General features: G+C 33.2%; 2 protein-coding genes across 2 annotated transcripts; both read left to right on the forward strand.

The window, feature by feature from the left end:
* Window positions 1-1,934: 1,934 nt before the first annotated feature.
* LOC141547568 (olfactory receptor 14I1-like) lies at window positions 1,935-2,912 on the forward strand. The gene has a single exon (XM_074275954.1). The coding sequence runs from the start codon at window positions 1,935-1,937 to the stop codon at window positions 2,910-2,912; it is 978 nt and encodes a 325-aa protein (XP_074132055.1).
* An 8,346-nt stretch (window positions 2,913-11,258) lies between these two features.
* On the forward strand, window positions 11,259-12,215 carry LOC141547569 (olfactory receptor 14I1-like). The gene has a single exon (XM_074275955.1). The coding sequence runs from the start codon at window positions 11,259-11,261 to the stop codon at window positions 12,213-12,215; it is 957 nt and encodes a 318-aa protein (XP_074132056.1).
* Window positions 12,216-19,148: the final 6,933 nt, after the last annotated feature.

The following is a 19,148-nucleotide window of genomic DNA, read 5'->3' on the forward strand; positions in this document are numbered from 1 at the left end:
CACTACATCATCATTATCAACATCATCATCATCTTCATCATAAATTCAAAATATTCTTGACTTTTTTTTTGTCTGTGACCCTAATGCCTTATGCAGTCTACTGAAACCTGGGACTATGAAGGACAAAAATTGAATTGAAATATTATCTGTCCATTGATCATTTATTTATTTACCACCTTATACATTTAACTATCTATCTTAAATAGATATACAGATATAATCCTTAAATAGAATATAGAAGTCATCTTTGAGCACTTGAACTTCAAGAGAATGGCAGTTGTTGCTAGCTCTGTAAATCTCAGTACAAAGGAGAATTCTATTGTCTGCGAAAAGTAAATGGGTATTTGGGACCTTTTTACCAGGAAAGCATAAAAACTGTACAATGAATTTTGACTAATTATTATCTTATGTGGTGATAAAGCAGGGCTCTGAAAATCTCTGGTTTGAAGAAAAAAAAGATCATTTTAAGCATAAGAGCATTTGAGAAATGAATTGAGCAAAGGGAAGGGATATTAAACAAGTCAGATCTAAAGTATCTAATTTCTCTGAACTTTAAAAATATGAAAAAGTTATTGAAGCAATCAACCAATAAATATTTACTAAGTGCCTGCTATATGTCAAGCACTGTTGCAAAGTGCTAGAGATAATAGATAATAAAGAAGCAAAAGATACTTTCTTGGGAGCAGCTAAATGGGGTAGTGGATAAAGCACCAGCCCTGGAATCAGGAGTTCAATTTCAGCCTCAGACAGTTAATACTTCCTATCTATATGGTCCTGAGCAAGGCACTTAATCCCAATTTCTTCCCTAAAAGAACTTAAAATTTAATAGGAGAGACATGGACAAAAATATATAGAAAACAGCTATTTCTAGGTAAAATAAAGGATTAATATAGAGAAGGCACTAGAATTAAATGAGTGGAATTACAGCTTATTTATTTATTTACCCTTTCGAGTTCATAGATATTTTTAAAGAATTTTTTTCCCCATGAAAAGTATATTCTTTGGATTTAGGTGAATAAGGATAAAAAAAATCTAATAAAATAGAACCCAAAAGCTATCTTTGAGCACTTGAACTCCAAGAGAATAGTTGCTGCTATTAAAAAAAAAAAAACAATGTAAGGTATTGGAAAGACCTAGGAGTTAAAGACACTGGGTTGTCTTTCTGATCTTTATATTAGCAAATTGTCATTTGCCATGAGACATATTGCTTTCCTGTGGATTCAGTAAAAATATTCAGTAAAAAAATGGTGTTGACCAAAAAAAAATTTAAGGAGTCATAAAATTTTAAAATTTTTTGTTTTATTCAGTAACTGAGATAGCAGAATTTTGACTATCAATGTGAATTAAGGAGAAATTTGGATGATTCACAAAATATAGGCCTTGAAAATTAGGAAAAAACATGTAAGTACTAGAATTTGAAATCTATAATGGAATGATTTAAACATCATAATACATTTCATATTTTATTGTAATTTTGATAATTCAATCTATAGGTAATCGCATTTTTACATATTATATTATTATATATGTGTGACATATAATTTTTATTATAGTTTATGTTATATATTAAAATATAATAAGTGTTTTTATCTTCTCCCCTTCCTCAGTTTTCTTGCCTGTGTTTTGGAGACCTTCCTCTTTGATGTATTTGAATTTGTCTTTCCTCATAGTTGCTCTTTGTCTATCTGCCCTGCTGCCATCAGTTTAATGTAGTTTATGACAGTTTCTGTAATATCAGCTGAATTCATGGATCAGCATTAGAATCGGCGCCTTCATTTTCAGCATTGCTCCAGCTGTGTACAGAATAGATGGAACCTGGTTCTCTTTGTGAAGTTTTTGAAAGGAGGAGACAAGGAATTTCATTTTTCTCATTTCTTTGCTACCCTATTTCGGCTGTACTTTCGATCTCAATAATTTACTGGGAGCTAGCAAGTATGGTCAACTTCACCATCATCACAGAATTTCTCCTTGTCAATTTTGCCAGCATTTGGGAGCTACAGGTTCTTTATGCTATGTTTTTCATTCTGATTTATCTATCAACTTTGATGGGGAATTTCCTCACCATTATTGCTATTATCACTGACCAACACCTTCATGCTCCAATGTACTTTTTTCTAAGTAATTTATCCCTGTTGGATATGTGTTACATATCAGTCACTCTTCCCAAATTCATTGTTAATACCCTGATAGACACTCCATCCATCTCCCTCCTGGGATGTATGGCTCAAATATTCTTAATTTTGTTTTTTGGAGGAGCAGAATTTGCTTTCCTCATGACCATGTCCTATGATTGTTTTGTGGCCATCTGCTACCCCCTGCACTATGGGGTCATCATGACACGAGCCCGGTGCTTTTGGGCAGCAATTGGCTCCTGGTTCACTGGCTTTGTCTATTCTGCCCTACACACAAGTAACATGTTTCGTTTGCCCTTTTCAGGATCCAATGTGATCCACCAGTTTTTCTGTGATATACCACAGATATTGCGGATTGCAAACTCCGATGTATACAATACTGAATACCTACTACTTGCCATAAGCTCATGTTTTCTATTATTGTGCTTTGTCCTTTTAATTATATCATATGCTCACATCTTCTCTAGTGTACTCAAGATCCCCTCCATGGAAGGACGCTACAAAGCCTTATCTACATGTTCCCCTCACTTGATTGTCCTTCTCTTATTTCTCCTTTCTATAATTATTTCAGTCTTGGGGCCGACATCAGACAGCTCACCGGTTCAGAACCTTCTTATTGCCATGGCTTACACAGTACTGCCCCCATTCATGAACCCTATCATTTATAGCTTGAGAAACCAGAAGATCAAAGTTGTGTTGATTAGGATAATCCGAATGGCTTTATTTCCCAAGAAGGATGTGTCTAGCCCTAAGAAAATTAAGAGGACAAAGAATGTATAGCTAGGGTATTGAATATGCAAAAAGGCACAACAGCTAGACTTAAAAAATGAAAAAATGAACCTGTCAGTCATTTCTTCCCTTTGATTCACAAAAGAAGTATAAGAATATCCTCAAAAATCAAAGCTAAGACAATTAATGCATGGAAATGAATGACTGAACCATTTTTAAAGATCTAAATATGTAATAGGTGATGATATCTATAAATTAATCCATCCAAACATGAACCCATTTTGCTTTAATGCTATAAGTAGAGACCTGGGAATTTACTGGAAATAGTGGATTCCCATCATATGGAGAATGAATGAACAAATTGGCATATTATATAATGGGCTATTATTGGTCTCTTTAAACATGAAAGAGAGAATAATAGAAACCTGAGATAACTGATGCACAGAGAATTGAACAGAACTGGGAGCACCATCTAGCAATGACTGTAGCATTAAAAAGGAAAAGAGTAAGAAAGACAATTGTTTGATGCAATGACCAAGTATGACTCCAAATGGCTGATGAAGAAGCTTGCTAATTAGATAGATGATGGACTTTAAAGATAGAGAATTAATCCTGTATTTCCAGGCATAGACAATGTGTAGATATGATTTTATTTTTCATTCTTTCTTTTTTTTGAGTAAATTTTAAAATTTATTTTAAATGTAAACGTAAAACAAGAAAGAAATAAAAAAGAAAGCATCGTCATATAGCAGAACATGAGAAGATTCAATATAAAACAAATTTCCATTTCAAGAAAAACTATATTAAAATGTTACACATTGTTTTGGAAACTGTCCAACTTTTTTGTTATGTTTATTTTTTTCTTTTCTTCTTTACTATTCACTTTCTTCTTTATTTTTCCTTTCTTCTCCACTACCTCCCCACCTTAAAAAAGATAACAATTAAGTGTATATGTACATACATGTATAGATTTAGATATACGTAAACATATACACATATATATTCATACAGATAAATGTAAGATTATGCTATGCTTATTTCTATTTGTCATCTGTTCCTCTGAAGATTGATAGCATTTTCTTCATAAATTACATATATATGTTCTCTTTGTGAATTTTTGCTCATATTTATTGATGTCTCACAAGACAAGAATGATTATTTAAAAATAAAAATAAGTTTAAAGGTCCATACTTCTTTTCTTGTTTCCATTAAAAGTGAAATACCCTTTGTGACTGGCGGCATTTTGTGCATATAATAATTGGGGCAATATAAGTGTCAGGTCATGAAAACCTTGGTCCAACATGACTGAAATGAAGAAAAAATGAAGGGCCCATTTTCTTTCCCAAAACTCTGATATAATTATCTTTGCAACTTAATCAATAACCTTTTAAAGTTTAAATTTCTTCTAATGCTCACAACATTTTTCCAACCCAGGGCAACTTAGATAGATAGAAAAGAGATGTCTGTAGTCACTTTGAGTGAAGAATGGCTGGGAGTGGGGTAAGATTGTAGGAAGATAGGGATGGGTCTTGTATAGCAGCTACAGAAGTAACAGGAGAAACAGGAATACTCAGTATCTAGGGATGGCAGAGCAATAGAATACCCTAGTCAGAAAGCTATTTTACAAGATTCACATGTTGGCACTAGGCAGGATTTCGTGCCATTTGGCACTCCTTGAACATATTACACAGTTCTGGATTGTAATTGGGGGGAACAGAGATGCAGTCACAATTACCAGGAACAGGTGTCATACCTGGATAAGGACCAGAGCACAAAGCCAGAGGGCAGTGACCATACTTCTCCTTGGATCACATCACCATGGAAGCACCAAAAAGGTCCCCAAATTGAGCTATAGAAACTTAGATCAGCCATTCCTCCAGAATTGAACAGAGCTTAAGCCCAACATAAAGTGCAATGTCAAGTAAGAGTCTGGAAAAGGAAGCATACAACCACCACCACCACCACACCACCACACCACAAGTCTGATTAAAAAGTCTGGAAAAAAATTTATAGTGACAGGAAAATGATCAAAAGCCAAACAGATTTTTGAAAAGGACATAAGATAAAGCAAAAGGGAGGGGAAAACACAATGTTAACTGTGAATGGAATGAACTCACTCTTAAAACTGAAATGGAAAGAATAAAAATAAGCAACAAGGTAAGAGAACTCTCACTTTTGCAGGTGATATGATGATATACTTAAAGAACCTAAGAGAATCAGCAACAACAATGACAAAACTTATCCGAGATGACAAACTTAACAAAATTTTAGGAAATAAAATTGTTGTTTAGTTGTACCTGACTCTGTGTCCACATTTCAGGATTTCTTGGCAGAGATACTGTAGTGAATTGCCATTTCCTTCTTTAGCTAATTTTATAGATGAGGAATTCTCCCTAATTTTAGGCCTGGAAATCTACTCACTATATCACTTAAATGTTCTATAAAATATAAAGTAATAAACTCACACAGATGATCATAATTTCTATATGTTAGCAACAAATCCAGCAGAGATAGAGAAATTCCATTTAAAATAATTGTAGGCATTGTAAAATACTAGGAAGTCTGCCAAGAGGCACACAGAAACCATACAAACACAATTACAAAATAATTTTCACATGAATCATATCTAAAGAATTAGAAAAAATATTAATTTTGTGGGTAGGCTAATAAAAGTGATAATTCTACTTAAATTAATTTACTTATTCTCTGCCATACCAATCAAACTATCAAAAAATTACAGAGTTAAAAAAAACCAAAATTCATCTGGAATAACAAAAAATTAGCTATATTAAGGAAATTAATTTGAGAAGACACTACAGCCATTGTTCTTCCTCTGTGGTTGGGCTGAGAGGGTCATGGTGTTACAAATATTGAGAAAGTTCATTTGAATATTCTGTCCACTATGAATCTTTATATTTAGTATTGATGTTACTCAATTTACTATGATACTTTTTAGAAAGAGGTAGTTTTTCTCCAAATCTCTTTTATTTAGGTTTGTTTTGTTCTTGCTTAATCTGTAATCACCATTGTTCCTTTTTTTTTTTTTTTTTTTTTTTTTTTTTACTACATCTGAAGCAGGAAAGATTCTTCTCCCTTATTTTAATTCTGTGTGTCTCTTGATTTCAAATGTTTTTCTTGTAAACAACATATTGCTGTATTTTGGTTTCTAATCCATTCCGTTTTCTCCTTTTTTTTTTTTATGGGTGAAGTCATCCCATTCACATTCATAGTTATAATTTCTCTGCATTTCCTTCTATTCTACTTTCTTCTGCTTATACTTCTTTCTCTTTATATCCTGTCCTTCTTCTCAAGTCTGTTTTGATTTATTGCCTTTTAAAAAAATCTGCCCTTCCTTTTTATTATCTCCCTCCTCTTTCCTTTTTCCTTTTATCCTCCTACTTTCCTGTTTAGCAAAAGAGACCTAAAAAAGAAATGTTAAATAATAAAATTTAAAAAAGTAAATTAGGAATTATGAATAAATGAATTAAACATTTAAAAAGCATATTCATTGTTAAATCACATTATCCTGTGAAAATGAGTCATATTATTTGCATCTATTCCTCTGATTGGACTCTTTGACTGGAGAGCAGAGCCATGCTGCTTTTTTCCCCCTGGGAGCACCCAACACAGTCTTCTTTTAATTTTCTACAAGTTGCACTGCCTTTGCATTTTTCCTTTATCCCCTTGTGCTAAGTTCTGTTTCCCCTTCATCTTCCCCTACTCATTTCTTTACACTTAACAGAGTTCCTGATATCCAAGAGGCATTCAGTAAATGTTTATTGACTATTGATTAAGACTGACAGACTCCCAGTGGCCTATTCTTATGTGGCTGATATTTTAATAAGACTGAAGGGAGAACTTTTTTCATTGGATTGTTTATAAAATAGATTCTTCCCTAATTATTCTCAAGGGCTGGGCGAAAAAATTCATAGCAACCCAGAGCATGATGATGTTGATATTGAATACTCTGGTGATTTCACAGCACCTTCTACAAAAGACATTGGGCAATATATTTCACCAAGTTCTGTAACATAAAAATCACCAAAATCTCCATAGTGATAGTAGGTTCAGAGGTTTAGACTTGAGTACCTTGACATATTTTTGAATCTGCCCATCAGGATGGAATAAATTGATGAGGAATGAGATAATGTACAGATTATGTTTAGAAATGTAAGTAGATGGAGAACTGTGACAAAGACAACATATACTGTAAAGTATGCACATCAGAACGAATAACTCAGGTATTTTCATTGTGATTGTCATTATTTTTCTTTGTGACCATGAGTATGCTCAGGTGCTTAATGTATGAAGTAATGATCATGGAGATGATTTCTCTGTGATTCTTTTGTGTGTATGAGAAGTGATTTGGTGGCAGTACAGATGGTATGGTAGGTGAAATTAATCTGAATTTTACTTCTGGCTTGTCTGAGCTGTATAATCATTTCAGCTTCCCTCTGAGAATATATTCATTCTTCCTGTATGTATCAGTTGTACATGCTTATTTACTTGCTTTTTCCTTCTAGTTTACTCTAATTTCATGGAGGTCAGGGATTTCTTTACCTTTTTTTTTTTTTTCAATCCCATGTTTACCACAATATCTGGGACATGATAGACACTTAATAAATACTTGTCAGTTTACTGTAAGTTGACTATGCATAAGCTTTAGCATCTCTGAGCCATTACCATACCTGTAACATGTGCATAGCATTATCTTTGTAACTCAGTCATGTGGAGATGGTATGTAAATATACTTTGTGAATATCAAGAGTCCTATGACAAATGAAAAATGAGTCATAATTATTGTTCTGATCTCTGATTGTAGACCATAGCTATATCTTCATTTAACTGAAATTTGTACCATTGAACACGAGGAGAGCTTGGCAAGAGTGACAATTCCTTGTTGCATTTTGTTTGTAGCATAGTCTTTATGATGAAACCTGGTAGACATAGGAACTATATGTCGATTCTAACTTTACTTTTTTGTTTCCCCCATCCTTTTCTGTGTAAATTATTTTGCTGCAAAAAAGATGAGTTGGACTTTTGAATAAATTCACTGGAGAGAGTGCTGAATTTGGAAGCAGAAGACAATTATTTAATTCTGGCTTTGTAATTTACAAACTGGAAAAATTAGAGTCAATTATTGTTTGTCTCTGTTGTAGAAATAAAGTACTTGGAAAATTGAACTTTAAACTTCTAGTTTTGAGTTTCTGCTCCTATGATCATGTTTGAAATAGATATTCAGATAAAGACGATGGACTTCACTGAGAGCCTCAGCAATTCCCCAGCTATTTTCAGATAAAGTGTATGATCTTCAGTTGCTCTTTCTGTTGGAAGCTACTTTTGAATGACTTGAAATCGATGATAGCCAGTAGGTCCCCTAGGTTCTTCTAACTGGAAAATGGACATTTTTATGTGTAGGAAATAAAGCAGTGAAATTTCTCAGTGAAAATTAAAATTAGGAGGTTGATGATATGACCTGAAACCCTCTAAATTGGTATTTTATCATATTATCAATGGGTAATTCTAGGTCTCTGACATCTTTCTCAAGTCTGGAGCATAATACATATTTTGTTTATATAAGTGTGAGTATATTAATGTGTATAGGTTTATATCTATTATAAGTGAATGTATATAGATATATCTATACACACATATACTATATATAGTAAGATTGTGCTAAATCATTAAGGGCACTGAATTTTGACAATATTGTTTAAATGATTGAATTGTGAGACTTTGTGATGGGATATTTGGAAGGTTGGAGAATTAACTCCAATGTTATCTTGGGAATTCAGATTTGTGGAAAAGTTTGGAAAGAGGCTGAAGTCTAGAAGAGTGTTTGTGGTTAAATGGAAGGGGGATACAGATCTATTTATCATCTGTCTATCTATCATCTATCTATCTTCCTATTTATCCATCATCTGTGTCTATCTATCTATCACCTCTATAATATATGAGCATATAAACATTGTCATGTATATAAAATACATACTATATATATTTATATATGTAACATTTGTATATAGATTCATACACACGTATATGTATATCTACATGTAATTCCCACAATGTTTTTATGGCTGTATGTAGCTTCCATCTTTTATATCTATTAATTTATTGTCTATCATGTATCTCTCAAAATGTGTATTTGTATATCCATATATTGATCGCTATCACTACTTCCATCTCTATCTCTATCATCTGCATTTCTACTTATACCTCTATGTCTGTCTTGCCTATCTATAAAGTAGACATAGTTTACTCTCCAGTATGTCCCTATAGAAGTAAAATCAGAACACCACTCCTAATTCTTTTTTTAAAATAAATTATCTAGTACTATAGTTCTTATGGTAGTCAACCTGGAGAAACAGATTACTTTCACATAATAAGAAATATTATGCAAAGATTATAGCAATCATAAAAGATGACTTTGGTAGGGGTAGTGCAGATTATTGTCCAAAGCACTAATTTAATAGATGCTCAGTCTGATGCCAAAAGGGAGAAATGAAAGGGTCACCCTAAAGTGAAATCAACTCTAAAAATCAGATCTCTTGAATTCCCACTTCCATCATTTGATCATTAAACCAGATGGAAGATACATACTAGTCTGGTCTTTTCTGACTTGGGAGAAAGGTGCCTTCCTGGAAAAAGGAAAAATCTTACTCAGCTTATTTACAGAAAAGATACTCATTTGAGTGATGATAAATTTATTAAATAGGGATTTTCATCCAGAAGAACAAAAAAGGCTTCTGCTAGCCATTTAAGTTTGAGGGCAGAAATGGGACATCTGTTGCTTTTGTGAAAGCAAAGTCACAATTGTGGACAGTCTTAACAAGAAGGTGGGAGCACATCGGAATAGTAAAACATTGATCAATTGCTTACTTTTAAACTCGGAATTAGAGATTTTGAAATGCCTGGCAAGTGCATAAAGAAAAGGACCCCAGAGATAAGCAGTAAAGAAAACAAATAAATATATGAAGAATATTTTGGAAGTGATGACATTTCCATTCTTTCATTTTTTAAATGTAAGCCTATGACATAAATCTTAAATAATATATAGATATTGTTTAAGATCATATTTAAGATATAATATATTTACTTAAATTACATATTAATATTTAAGATATAATATATATATGTAATTTAAGTAAATTACCTATATGTAGGTAATCTATGGCTGCACAAATTAATATTTACTTAAATTACATATATATATTTAAGATATAATATATATATATATGTAATTTAAGTAAATTACCTATATGTAGGTAATCTATGGCTGCACAAAAGAGAAAGAAGGACATCTGGGTTGCACATCTCAGGAGGGACAGGGACTGAATGCCACATAAGGAATTCACAATGAATTTAGGAAATGTAACGGAGGTGGTCCCAATATCCAGACAGAGTAATTAAACAGGTAGGTAGCACCATAAAGAGTGCTGGACCTGACTCCAAGAAGATTCAATTTCGTGAGTTCAAATCCGGTCACAGACAGTTAATTGGCAATGTCATTCTTGGCAAGTTACTCTTGTGTGCCTCAGTTCCTTATCTGTAGAAAGAACTGGAGAAGTAAATGGTAAACCAATCCAGTATCTTTGCTCAGAAAACCCCCAATGGGGTCATAAAGAGTCAGAAATGAAAAAAATGACTTAACATCAACAGAGTAATCTACTGTTTCTAGTATTAGAAATATTTGCATTTTTTAAATAAGAGGAAAACTGCATTTAGAGTCAGAATAATTGGTTTCAAATTCTAACTTTACTTCATACAAAGCACTGAATCTGTGTGGGTTCTTCTTTACCAATCTATGAAATAATATCTTCTATAAAATTAGCTTAAGTTATATAATGTTTGCATGTTTGCAAACTACTTTCCTGAATACAGGAAATATGAATACAACATATGAAATATGCAATAAAAATAGGAATCTTTCCCTCACTTTAATCTTTCATTCTCTCTCTAATGAGATTTATATATATATTTACAAATATATGTATTTAAGTGTGTATAAGTATATATGTATATGAGCACAATGGGTGTGTGTGTGTACATGCTCACATGATGAACTCTATTTCCCTCCTTAGTGATGATAGCCTTCTTTATTATCTTTGCATTAGTATCATTCACTTTCCTAATGTTCATCGTGTATCACTTCCTCAATATATTTTACAGAATTAAGTATTTAAAAGTCTGTTCCAGAACTATTGGATGCAGCTCTGCCTTCAGTTCATTCTGGCCTTAAAATATAGTGTAATTTTGTTTTGGTTCAGGCTAAAGGGGACAAAATAGTTTTCAAGTTCTAGCTAAATAAGTATTTAATTCTTTCTCCTTTTAACACGTTGTTTAATTGCTATTCATTCTTATTTGTTTTTAATTAAACTACAGCACTGCAGCAGGATGGGCAACTTGTCAATCATCACAGAGTTCCTCCTCATGGAGTTTTCCAGCACACGTGAGCTGCAGGTCTTACATGCTGTGCTGTTCCTGCTGATTTACCTGGCAGCCCTTCTGGGGAACCTTCTCACCTGTGCTGCAATTATCACTGACACACACCTTCACTGTCCTATGTATTTTTTCCTGAGTAACTTATCCCTGCTGGATATTGGATCCATCTCTGTCACACTTCCTAAATTTGTTGTGAATTCCTTGAGTGGTGTTCAGTCCCTGTCCCTCCTGGGATGTGCTGCCCAGATGTTCTTCTTTCTCTTTTTTGCAGCCACAGAGTTTGCTTTGCTTGTGGCCATGTCCTATGACCGCTTTGTGGCCATCTGTCAGCCCCTCCATTATGGTATCATCATGACTCCAGCACGTTGTCTCTGGGCAGCAGCTGGCTCATGGCTCAGTGGGCTTCTTTATTCAGCCGTACACACAGGGAACATGTTCCGGCTGCCCTTCTCAGGATCTAATGTGATCCACCAGTTTTTCTGTGACATCCCTCATGTCTTGAAAGTCTCAACCTCGGATGTGTTTAATACTGAGTTTATATTAATTGTAGTAAGCTTGTGTTGTTTGTCATGCTGCTTTGCCTTTTTAATTGCATCCTATGCTCGCATCTTCTCCAGTGTGCTCAAGATTCCTTCTGTGGAAGGACGCTACAAGGCCATTTCAACCTGTTCCCCTCAGTTGATAATCCTCATGTTATTCCTCATTTCTATAATGCTTGCTGTCCTCAGGGAGGCATCAGACACATCACCTATCCAAAACCTTTTAGTTGCAGTGGCTTATACAACTTTACCTCCCCTGCTGAACCCTCTCATCTATAGCCTGAGGAACCAGAAGGTCACAGCTGCCATGGGCAAGATGATCAAAAGGATAGTTTTTCCCTACACTTCCTTGAAAATATTAAAAAGTTGAAAAGTATACATTTAGGGTCTCAAATGTGTGAGGTGATACATTAGGTCATTTAGAAAAGACACCCAAAAACAGCGTCATGTAGGAAAATGCCTCATAGGGGAAATATTACATTGGGCAGAATGAATATGTTATTTATTTTAGCATAACTTGAACCAACTTGTAAGTGCTTATTGACTATAGTGAAATAATCATGACACTAACCCATTGTCTCTGAGCCACATTGCCCTCAGAGGAATGGATGGAACACTCATTGATCCCCTGTGAGAGCAGTAGGTTAGCTTAACCAAAAGCAGCCATCAAGATGGTTGTGTTGTTTCTACCCTAGATACGAATCTTGGCTTGTCACTTCCATTTCACATTTTTGTTTCCCTTTGTCTTTATGATGGTAGTGATCTTCTTTGCATGTTGAAGATGTATTCCTCATTCCAAACAGATATAGTCAGATAGGCACACACACATACATACACATTCATGTAAAACACATGTGTACACATTTCCATACACATGTGTGTTTGTGTGTGTGTGCATGCTCTAGTTTTATGGGTGAGAATTTAAACTTTTTATTCCTTAAGTTGCTCATTTGTAACATGGCATGGTTGGCTTGATGATTTCTATATTGCCTCCATCTAAAGTTTTTAGTTATGATTTTGCAAAAAAAAAATTTCTTTATACATTAAGCTGGGATTGATATTCAAATACATCAACATTATACATTATGTGTCTTTTCCCTTTATGTTCTTATTGCATTTAATTTTCTACTGCACCTAGACAAATAAATTCCTTATCTCTTCTGGTAGATTCTCTGTTCACTTTCCAATAGCATATATCTAGGGCAAGTGGTACAAATATTGGTTCCTTTGAAGTAATCATGTGCATTTCAATTGTCACAGTATGAAATTACTATTATACAAAATATGCTGATGGCTTCTAGTTCACGGAATATGTCCAGTCTGAAATTGAAAAATACACCCACCTCAGTGATTTAATTATTTAGTCTAATTAGGATTTAGTTAAATTTCTTGGTGACAAAGATATTTTCATTTTTATCTTTATGTCCTTAGCACTTTTTTTAGTTAGAATAGGTGCTTCATAAATTATTGTATATTAATTCCAAATTTCTTAAGAACTGAAGCTTTCTATTTAACTTTATACATACACACACACACACATATATATACATATATATGTATATATATATATATATATATATATATATATATATATATATATATATATATATATATATATATATATATAAACTACAATCTAACATAAAATTTATTTCATGGGATACCATTGACAAAAATTTGATTAATTGGAGAAGAGAGAAATAGAGAGGTGGGAGGAGAGATGGGGGAGAGAGAAAGAGAGAGATAAAAAGGAAGAGATAGAGAGGGACAAATAGAAAGAAAAAAAAGGACAGAGGAAGAGAGGAACAGAGGAGCAGATGAAGAGAGGGAGAGAAAGATTGCAGTATGAATTATTTATTATTATTATTAAATGATCATGAGTTAGATGGCAAAGTAAAGCTAGGGATTCCATTAGCTCTCCTAAATTCCCCTCTAAGCAACTTTAAAGTGATGCATAAAATCTGAATCTAGAATGGTATAAACAACAAAAAGTTGGAGTAAAGAATTTTCCAGCCTGAAGCTGGAGAGGAGATTTGCAGGAAAGATCTATCTCATAAGGATGATGGATCAGGCTTGGAGTACAGTGTAGATTGAAATTTGGAAGTCGAATAGGGCCATGGGGCTGGCTATTTTCTTTCTAGGTTTGGGGACAAAAACTCACTATTTAGCTTTAAAATATGCTGGGAAAACTAGAAAGTCTTTTTGCAAGAAAATAGTATAGAAAAACATCTCACATCATCTATCAAGATAAAGTGAAAATGGGCACCTGATTTTCTCATAAATGGTAATACCATAAGCCAACCCATGGAACATGGAATATTTTACTTTTCAAATCTTTGAAGAAGTGAAGAACGTATGATCAAACAAGAGATATATAACTTCATGAAATTCAAAATGGACAATTTAGATTATATGAAATTAAAACTTTTTTTGCACAAACAAAACAAATGCACCTAGGATAATGAGGAAAATAGAGACATGGGAAATAATTTTTATAACTGGCATTTCTATGAAAGACCTCATTTCTAAAATATATATTATGGTGAGCCAAATTGATAAGAATACATATCCTTCCCTCCATTAGTAAAGAGTGAAATATATGGACAGACAGTTTTCACATGAAGAATTTAAAGCTATTAATAGTCATATGAATAATGCTCTAAATCACCATTGATTAGAAAAATGCAAATTAAAACAATTCTGTGATACCACTTAACACCTCATAGATTGACTTATGATAGAAAAGGAAAATGATAATAGTTGAATGAGTTAAAAAAAAAAGCTAATGCAGTGTTAACTGAAATGTGAACTGATGTGACTATTTTGGAGAACAATTTGGAAATATACCCAAAGAGCTATAAAATTCTGAATACCCTTTGATTTAGTATTAACACAACTTGATCTATATGCTAAATATATTTTTAAAAGGAGGATTTTGTATAAAAATATTTGTGGTGTTGGCAAAAAATTGGAAATGTCCATCAAGAGGGGAATAACTTAACAAGTTGTGGTATATAATTGTAAAAGAAAAATAATGAGTAGGATGATCTTAGAAAAACCTGGAAATACTTACATGAACTAATACAAAGTTAAGTGAACAGAATCATGAAAACATTGGACACACTAACAGGACTAATGTAACATGATCAACTATGTTATGCTCAACAATACAATGCTCCAAGACAATTTCCTAAGGACATATGATTAAAAATGCAATACATATCCAAAGAAAGAAATATTTGGAGATCAAAGTAGACAACAATTCACTTTATTTCTTTTGTCCTTTTTTGGTTTCTATTTTCTTTCACATAATTAATACCACTGAAATACATTTTTTGGTAACGTTTTGCTTTGGTTTTCTTGGAGGTCTTTGGGGCAGCCTTATTTTCAGCAGATTAAGCACCACAAGAATAGCCAGATGCTAAAGTCCAAATCTTTATTGTTTCCTTTAAAGTCTTGTCTCCTTGCTTGGGGCTTCAGCTAGCTTTCTTAGAGGCCTTCTGGAGTCTTGGTTTCAGTGGAGAAGTGCAGGAGGCCAGGCCAGCCACTACAAGGCTGATGAAGATGGAAATCTCTCTCCTTTTTCTGAGAGCTTTAGCTCCCATCCTATATGCGCTATACTGAGTATAAACCAATCATTATATCATTAGGAAATTATTATTTGTTATAAGATAAAATCAATCATACCGAATTTAGAGAAATATTAAGCACCATACTAAACTAGATAACCATTGTATCATCAATTCTATTGACTTAACACTTTGTAAGAATCCTTGTTTCAGAGGTCTGTCCCATAATAATTTTTCATAATCACAAATATATACACTATATGAAATTGCTTATCATCTCAGGGAGAGGTTATGGATGGGAGGGAGGAAGAGAATTGGTAACTCCTATGACATCAAGTTGTCCTGACATCTAGCTCTTTGGGAAAGGCAAAGTTAGATAATATATTTGGAACTACAAGTAGTGGAAAAGTTAAATGTATTAATACTTTTAAAAATATGGATTGTTTTATTTATTTATAAAATGAGATATTCATGAGACATTGTTATTCAGTCATTTTCCAATATGGTCATATATCATGTTTACATGATAGAAAAGCAAAGTTACAAATGCAGGAAGGGATATGGAAAAATAGAGAACTAATGTACGATTGGTTGAGTTGTGAACTGGTTACGCCATTCTAGGAAATAATTTGGAGCTATCATTACCGGTCTCTGTAACTGCATAATATCAATTTCACTTATAGAGGTACTTTATAAAGAAATCAAAGAAAAAAGGAAAGGACTGATCTATACAAACATATTTACAGCAGTTTTTGTGATGGCAAAGAATTAGATATTGAAGGAATACTCATCAATTGAGAAATGGCTGAATTATTTGTACTATGTAAAGATTTTGATGGAATACTATTGTTTTTAAGAGAAGATTAGAAGGATAGATTTAGGGATGATGTGAGATGTTGTTCTATACTATCTTATTGCAAAAAGACTTTCTAGTTTTCCCAGCATGTTTTAAAGCTAAAGAGTGAAATTTTGTCCCCAAAACTAGAAAGAAAATAGCCAGTCCCATGGCCCTGTTTGACTTCCAAATTGCAGTCTACTCTGTACTCCAACTTGAATGAGTGGTTGTAGAGGAAACTGAGCAGAATCAGAAAACAGGAATTAAAAAAATATTTATTTATTTTTAACATTTAAATTATAGAGTTCTAGCTCATCTTTCTCACTCCAGCTCTTCCCCTGGCCACTGGAAATGCTAACAATTTGATATCAATGTGAAATCATGCAAGAAATAGATCCATGTCACCATTTCCCAAAAAGGAAGAAAAATAAGAAAGTAATAACAATTTATTTCAATTTGCACTTGAGATGATAATTTATTTCTATGGAGGTAGATAGCATCTTTCATCATAAATTCATTTAAAATCATCTTGGATCATTTCATGGATGACAATAATAAGTCTTTCACAGATATCATTGAATATTGTTTTTACTGTGGACAGTTATTGTATGGTTTAGCTTACTTCGCTTTGGAGCAGTTCATGGAATTTTTTCCATGGTTTTCTGAAACCATTCCCTTTATCATTTTTCTTAGCACCATAGTTCTCCATCACACTCATATGCATAGCTTGTTGTCATTTCTTAACTGATGGGCATCCCCTCAATTTACAATTTTTTACCAGAATAAAAGAGCATCTAAAATATTTTTGTACATATAAGTCCGTTTCCTTTTCCTTTGATCTCTTTGGTGTACATACCTGAAAAGGAATGTTTAATACAATTTAAAAAGTAAGTTGGGAATTATGAATTAAGGAATTAAACATTTAAAAATAATTTTTTAAAACAAAATTATCCTGTGAGATTGACTTAATTATACTACTCACATCTTGTTATTAGTCTCTACTCCTCTAATTGGAGGACAAAATCATGACTTGTAAAAATTCCCAATAATGGGGCAATCCAACACAGTCTTTTCAGTTCCTACTAGGTACACTTTCTTTGCACTTCTTCATACCTTTGTTCTACATTCTGCCTACTTTTATTCCTCCCCTAATTTACTTCACACTTAGCAGAGTGCCTGGCATACAATAGGCATTCAATAAATGTTTAGACTATTGGCTAAGATCTTCATGGGTTGAGACACTCCCAGTAGCCTATATTTTATGACTGATATTTTAATAAGGCTAAAGGAAGAACATTTTTCATTATGTTGCTTAAAATAGATTCTATTTTATTTAATTATTCTCAAGAGATGGGTCAGATAAGCCTTAGTATACAAGAATATGATGATGTTTATATTGAATACTCTGGTGATTTCTCAGTACCTTCTCTAAAAGATACTAGGCAATCAATATATTCCACCAAGTTCTACAATGTATGAATCATCAAAATCTTCACAATGCTTGTGTGTTCACAGATTTAGAGTTGAACAGTTTGTCATGTTTTTGAGTTTTCAAATGAGAGCAAGAATGAATTGGTGAGGGAAGTGATGGTTTTGAGATTATTTTTAGAATTATAGGTAAATAATCCAATGTCAATGCCAACATATGCACATCAGAACAAATAACACAGGTATTGTCCATTTTATAGTGGTTACAATTATTTTTCTTTGTACTGATTTGTTTGCTCATGTGCTTAGTATATGAACTTAAAATCATGGAGATGATCTCTCAATGATTCTTTTGTGTGCAAGTCATTTTGACATCACAGTGTGGATAGTATGTTGGGATGGAATTAAGACCTTAGCCTTAATTCTGTTTCTGATTCTTCTGATCTATGTAATCTTTTTTACTTCCCTTTGAGATATTCTTCTATGTGTCAATTGTACATGCTTATTTACTGCAAGTTCATTGAGGGCAGGGAAGCCTTTGCCTTTCTTTGTAACCCTAGTATTAAACATAGTCTTTGGGACATGGTAGGCACTTAATAAGTGCTTATTAAATTATTGTAACTTGTCTATGCTTAAGCCTCAGACTCTCTGATCCCCCATTGCACTGCTGTAACGGATACACAGTATTATCTTTGTAGCTCACAGAATCACATTGAATCTCATCAGAGATGACAGATATCGATATCTATATATCTATATAAAACATACTTTGTGAATACCAAAAGTCCCATGAAGATATGTCATAATTATTATTCTTATCTATGATCATAGACCCCCTACCTTCTATTTTATGCAAAATTATAATACTAACCACAAGGAGGGTTGGGCAAGAGGGACAATTCCGTGCTGCACTTTATCCATAGTTTAATCTTTATGATAGAGTACTCCAAAAATTACTGGAGCACTGTATTACTGTGTCAGTTCTAAACACCTCTCTGTTTCCTCCATCCTCTCATATTTAATATAGTTTTTGTTGCAGAAAAGATTGTACTTTTGAATAAATCCACTGGAGTGAGTACTCAATTTCGAAGTAGAAGGCAGTTATTCAGTCTTGAAATTTTTATTTAGAATTGGGAAACTTAAAGTCAATCACTGAATGTCTCTTTTCTTCCTTTATAAATAAAGCACTTGAATAATTGATCTCTAAGCTTCCTTCTAGTTTTGAGTTTCAGCTTCTGTGATCATGTTTGAAAGAGACATTCAAATAAAGAGGGTCTCAGCAATCAGTGGCTCTATCCAGTGGAAACCACTTTTGAATGACTTTACGTAGATGTTAGCTAGAAGATCTCCTATTTTCTTCTAACTGGAAAATGAACATTTATGTGGGTAGGAAATAAAGCAAATATTGCTTATTTATCAATGAAAATTAAAACTAGGAGACTGATGATATAAAGTGGAATCATCTACATTT

This window comes from Sminthopsis crassicaudata, chromosome 6 (assembly GCF_048593235.1).
Source record: "Sminthopsis crassicaudata isolate SCR6 chromosome 6, ASM4859323v1, whole genome shotgun sequence".
Classification (NCBI taxonomy): domain Eukaryota; kingdom Metazoa; phylum Chordata; class Mammalia; order Dasyuromorphia; family Dasyuridae; genus Sminthopsis; species Sminthopsis crassicaudata.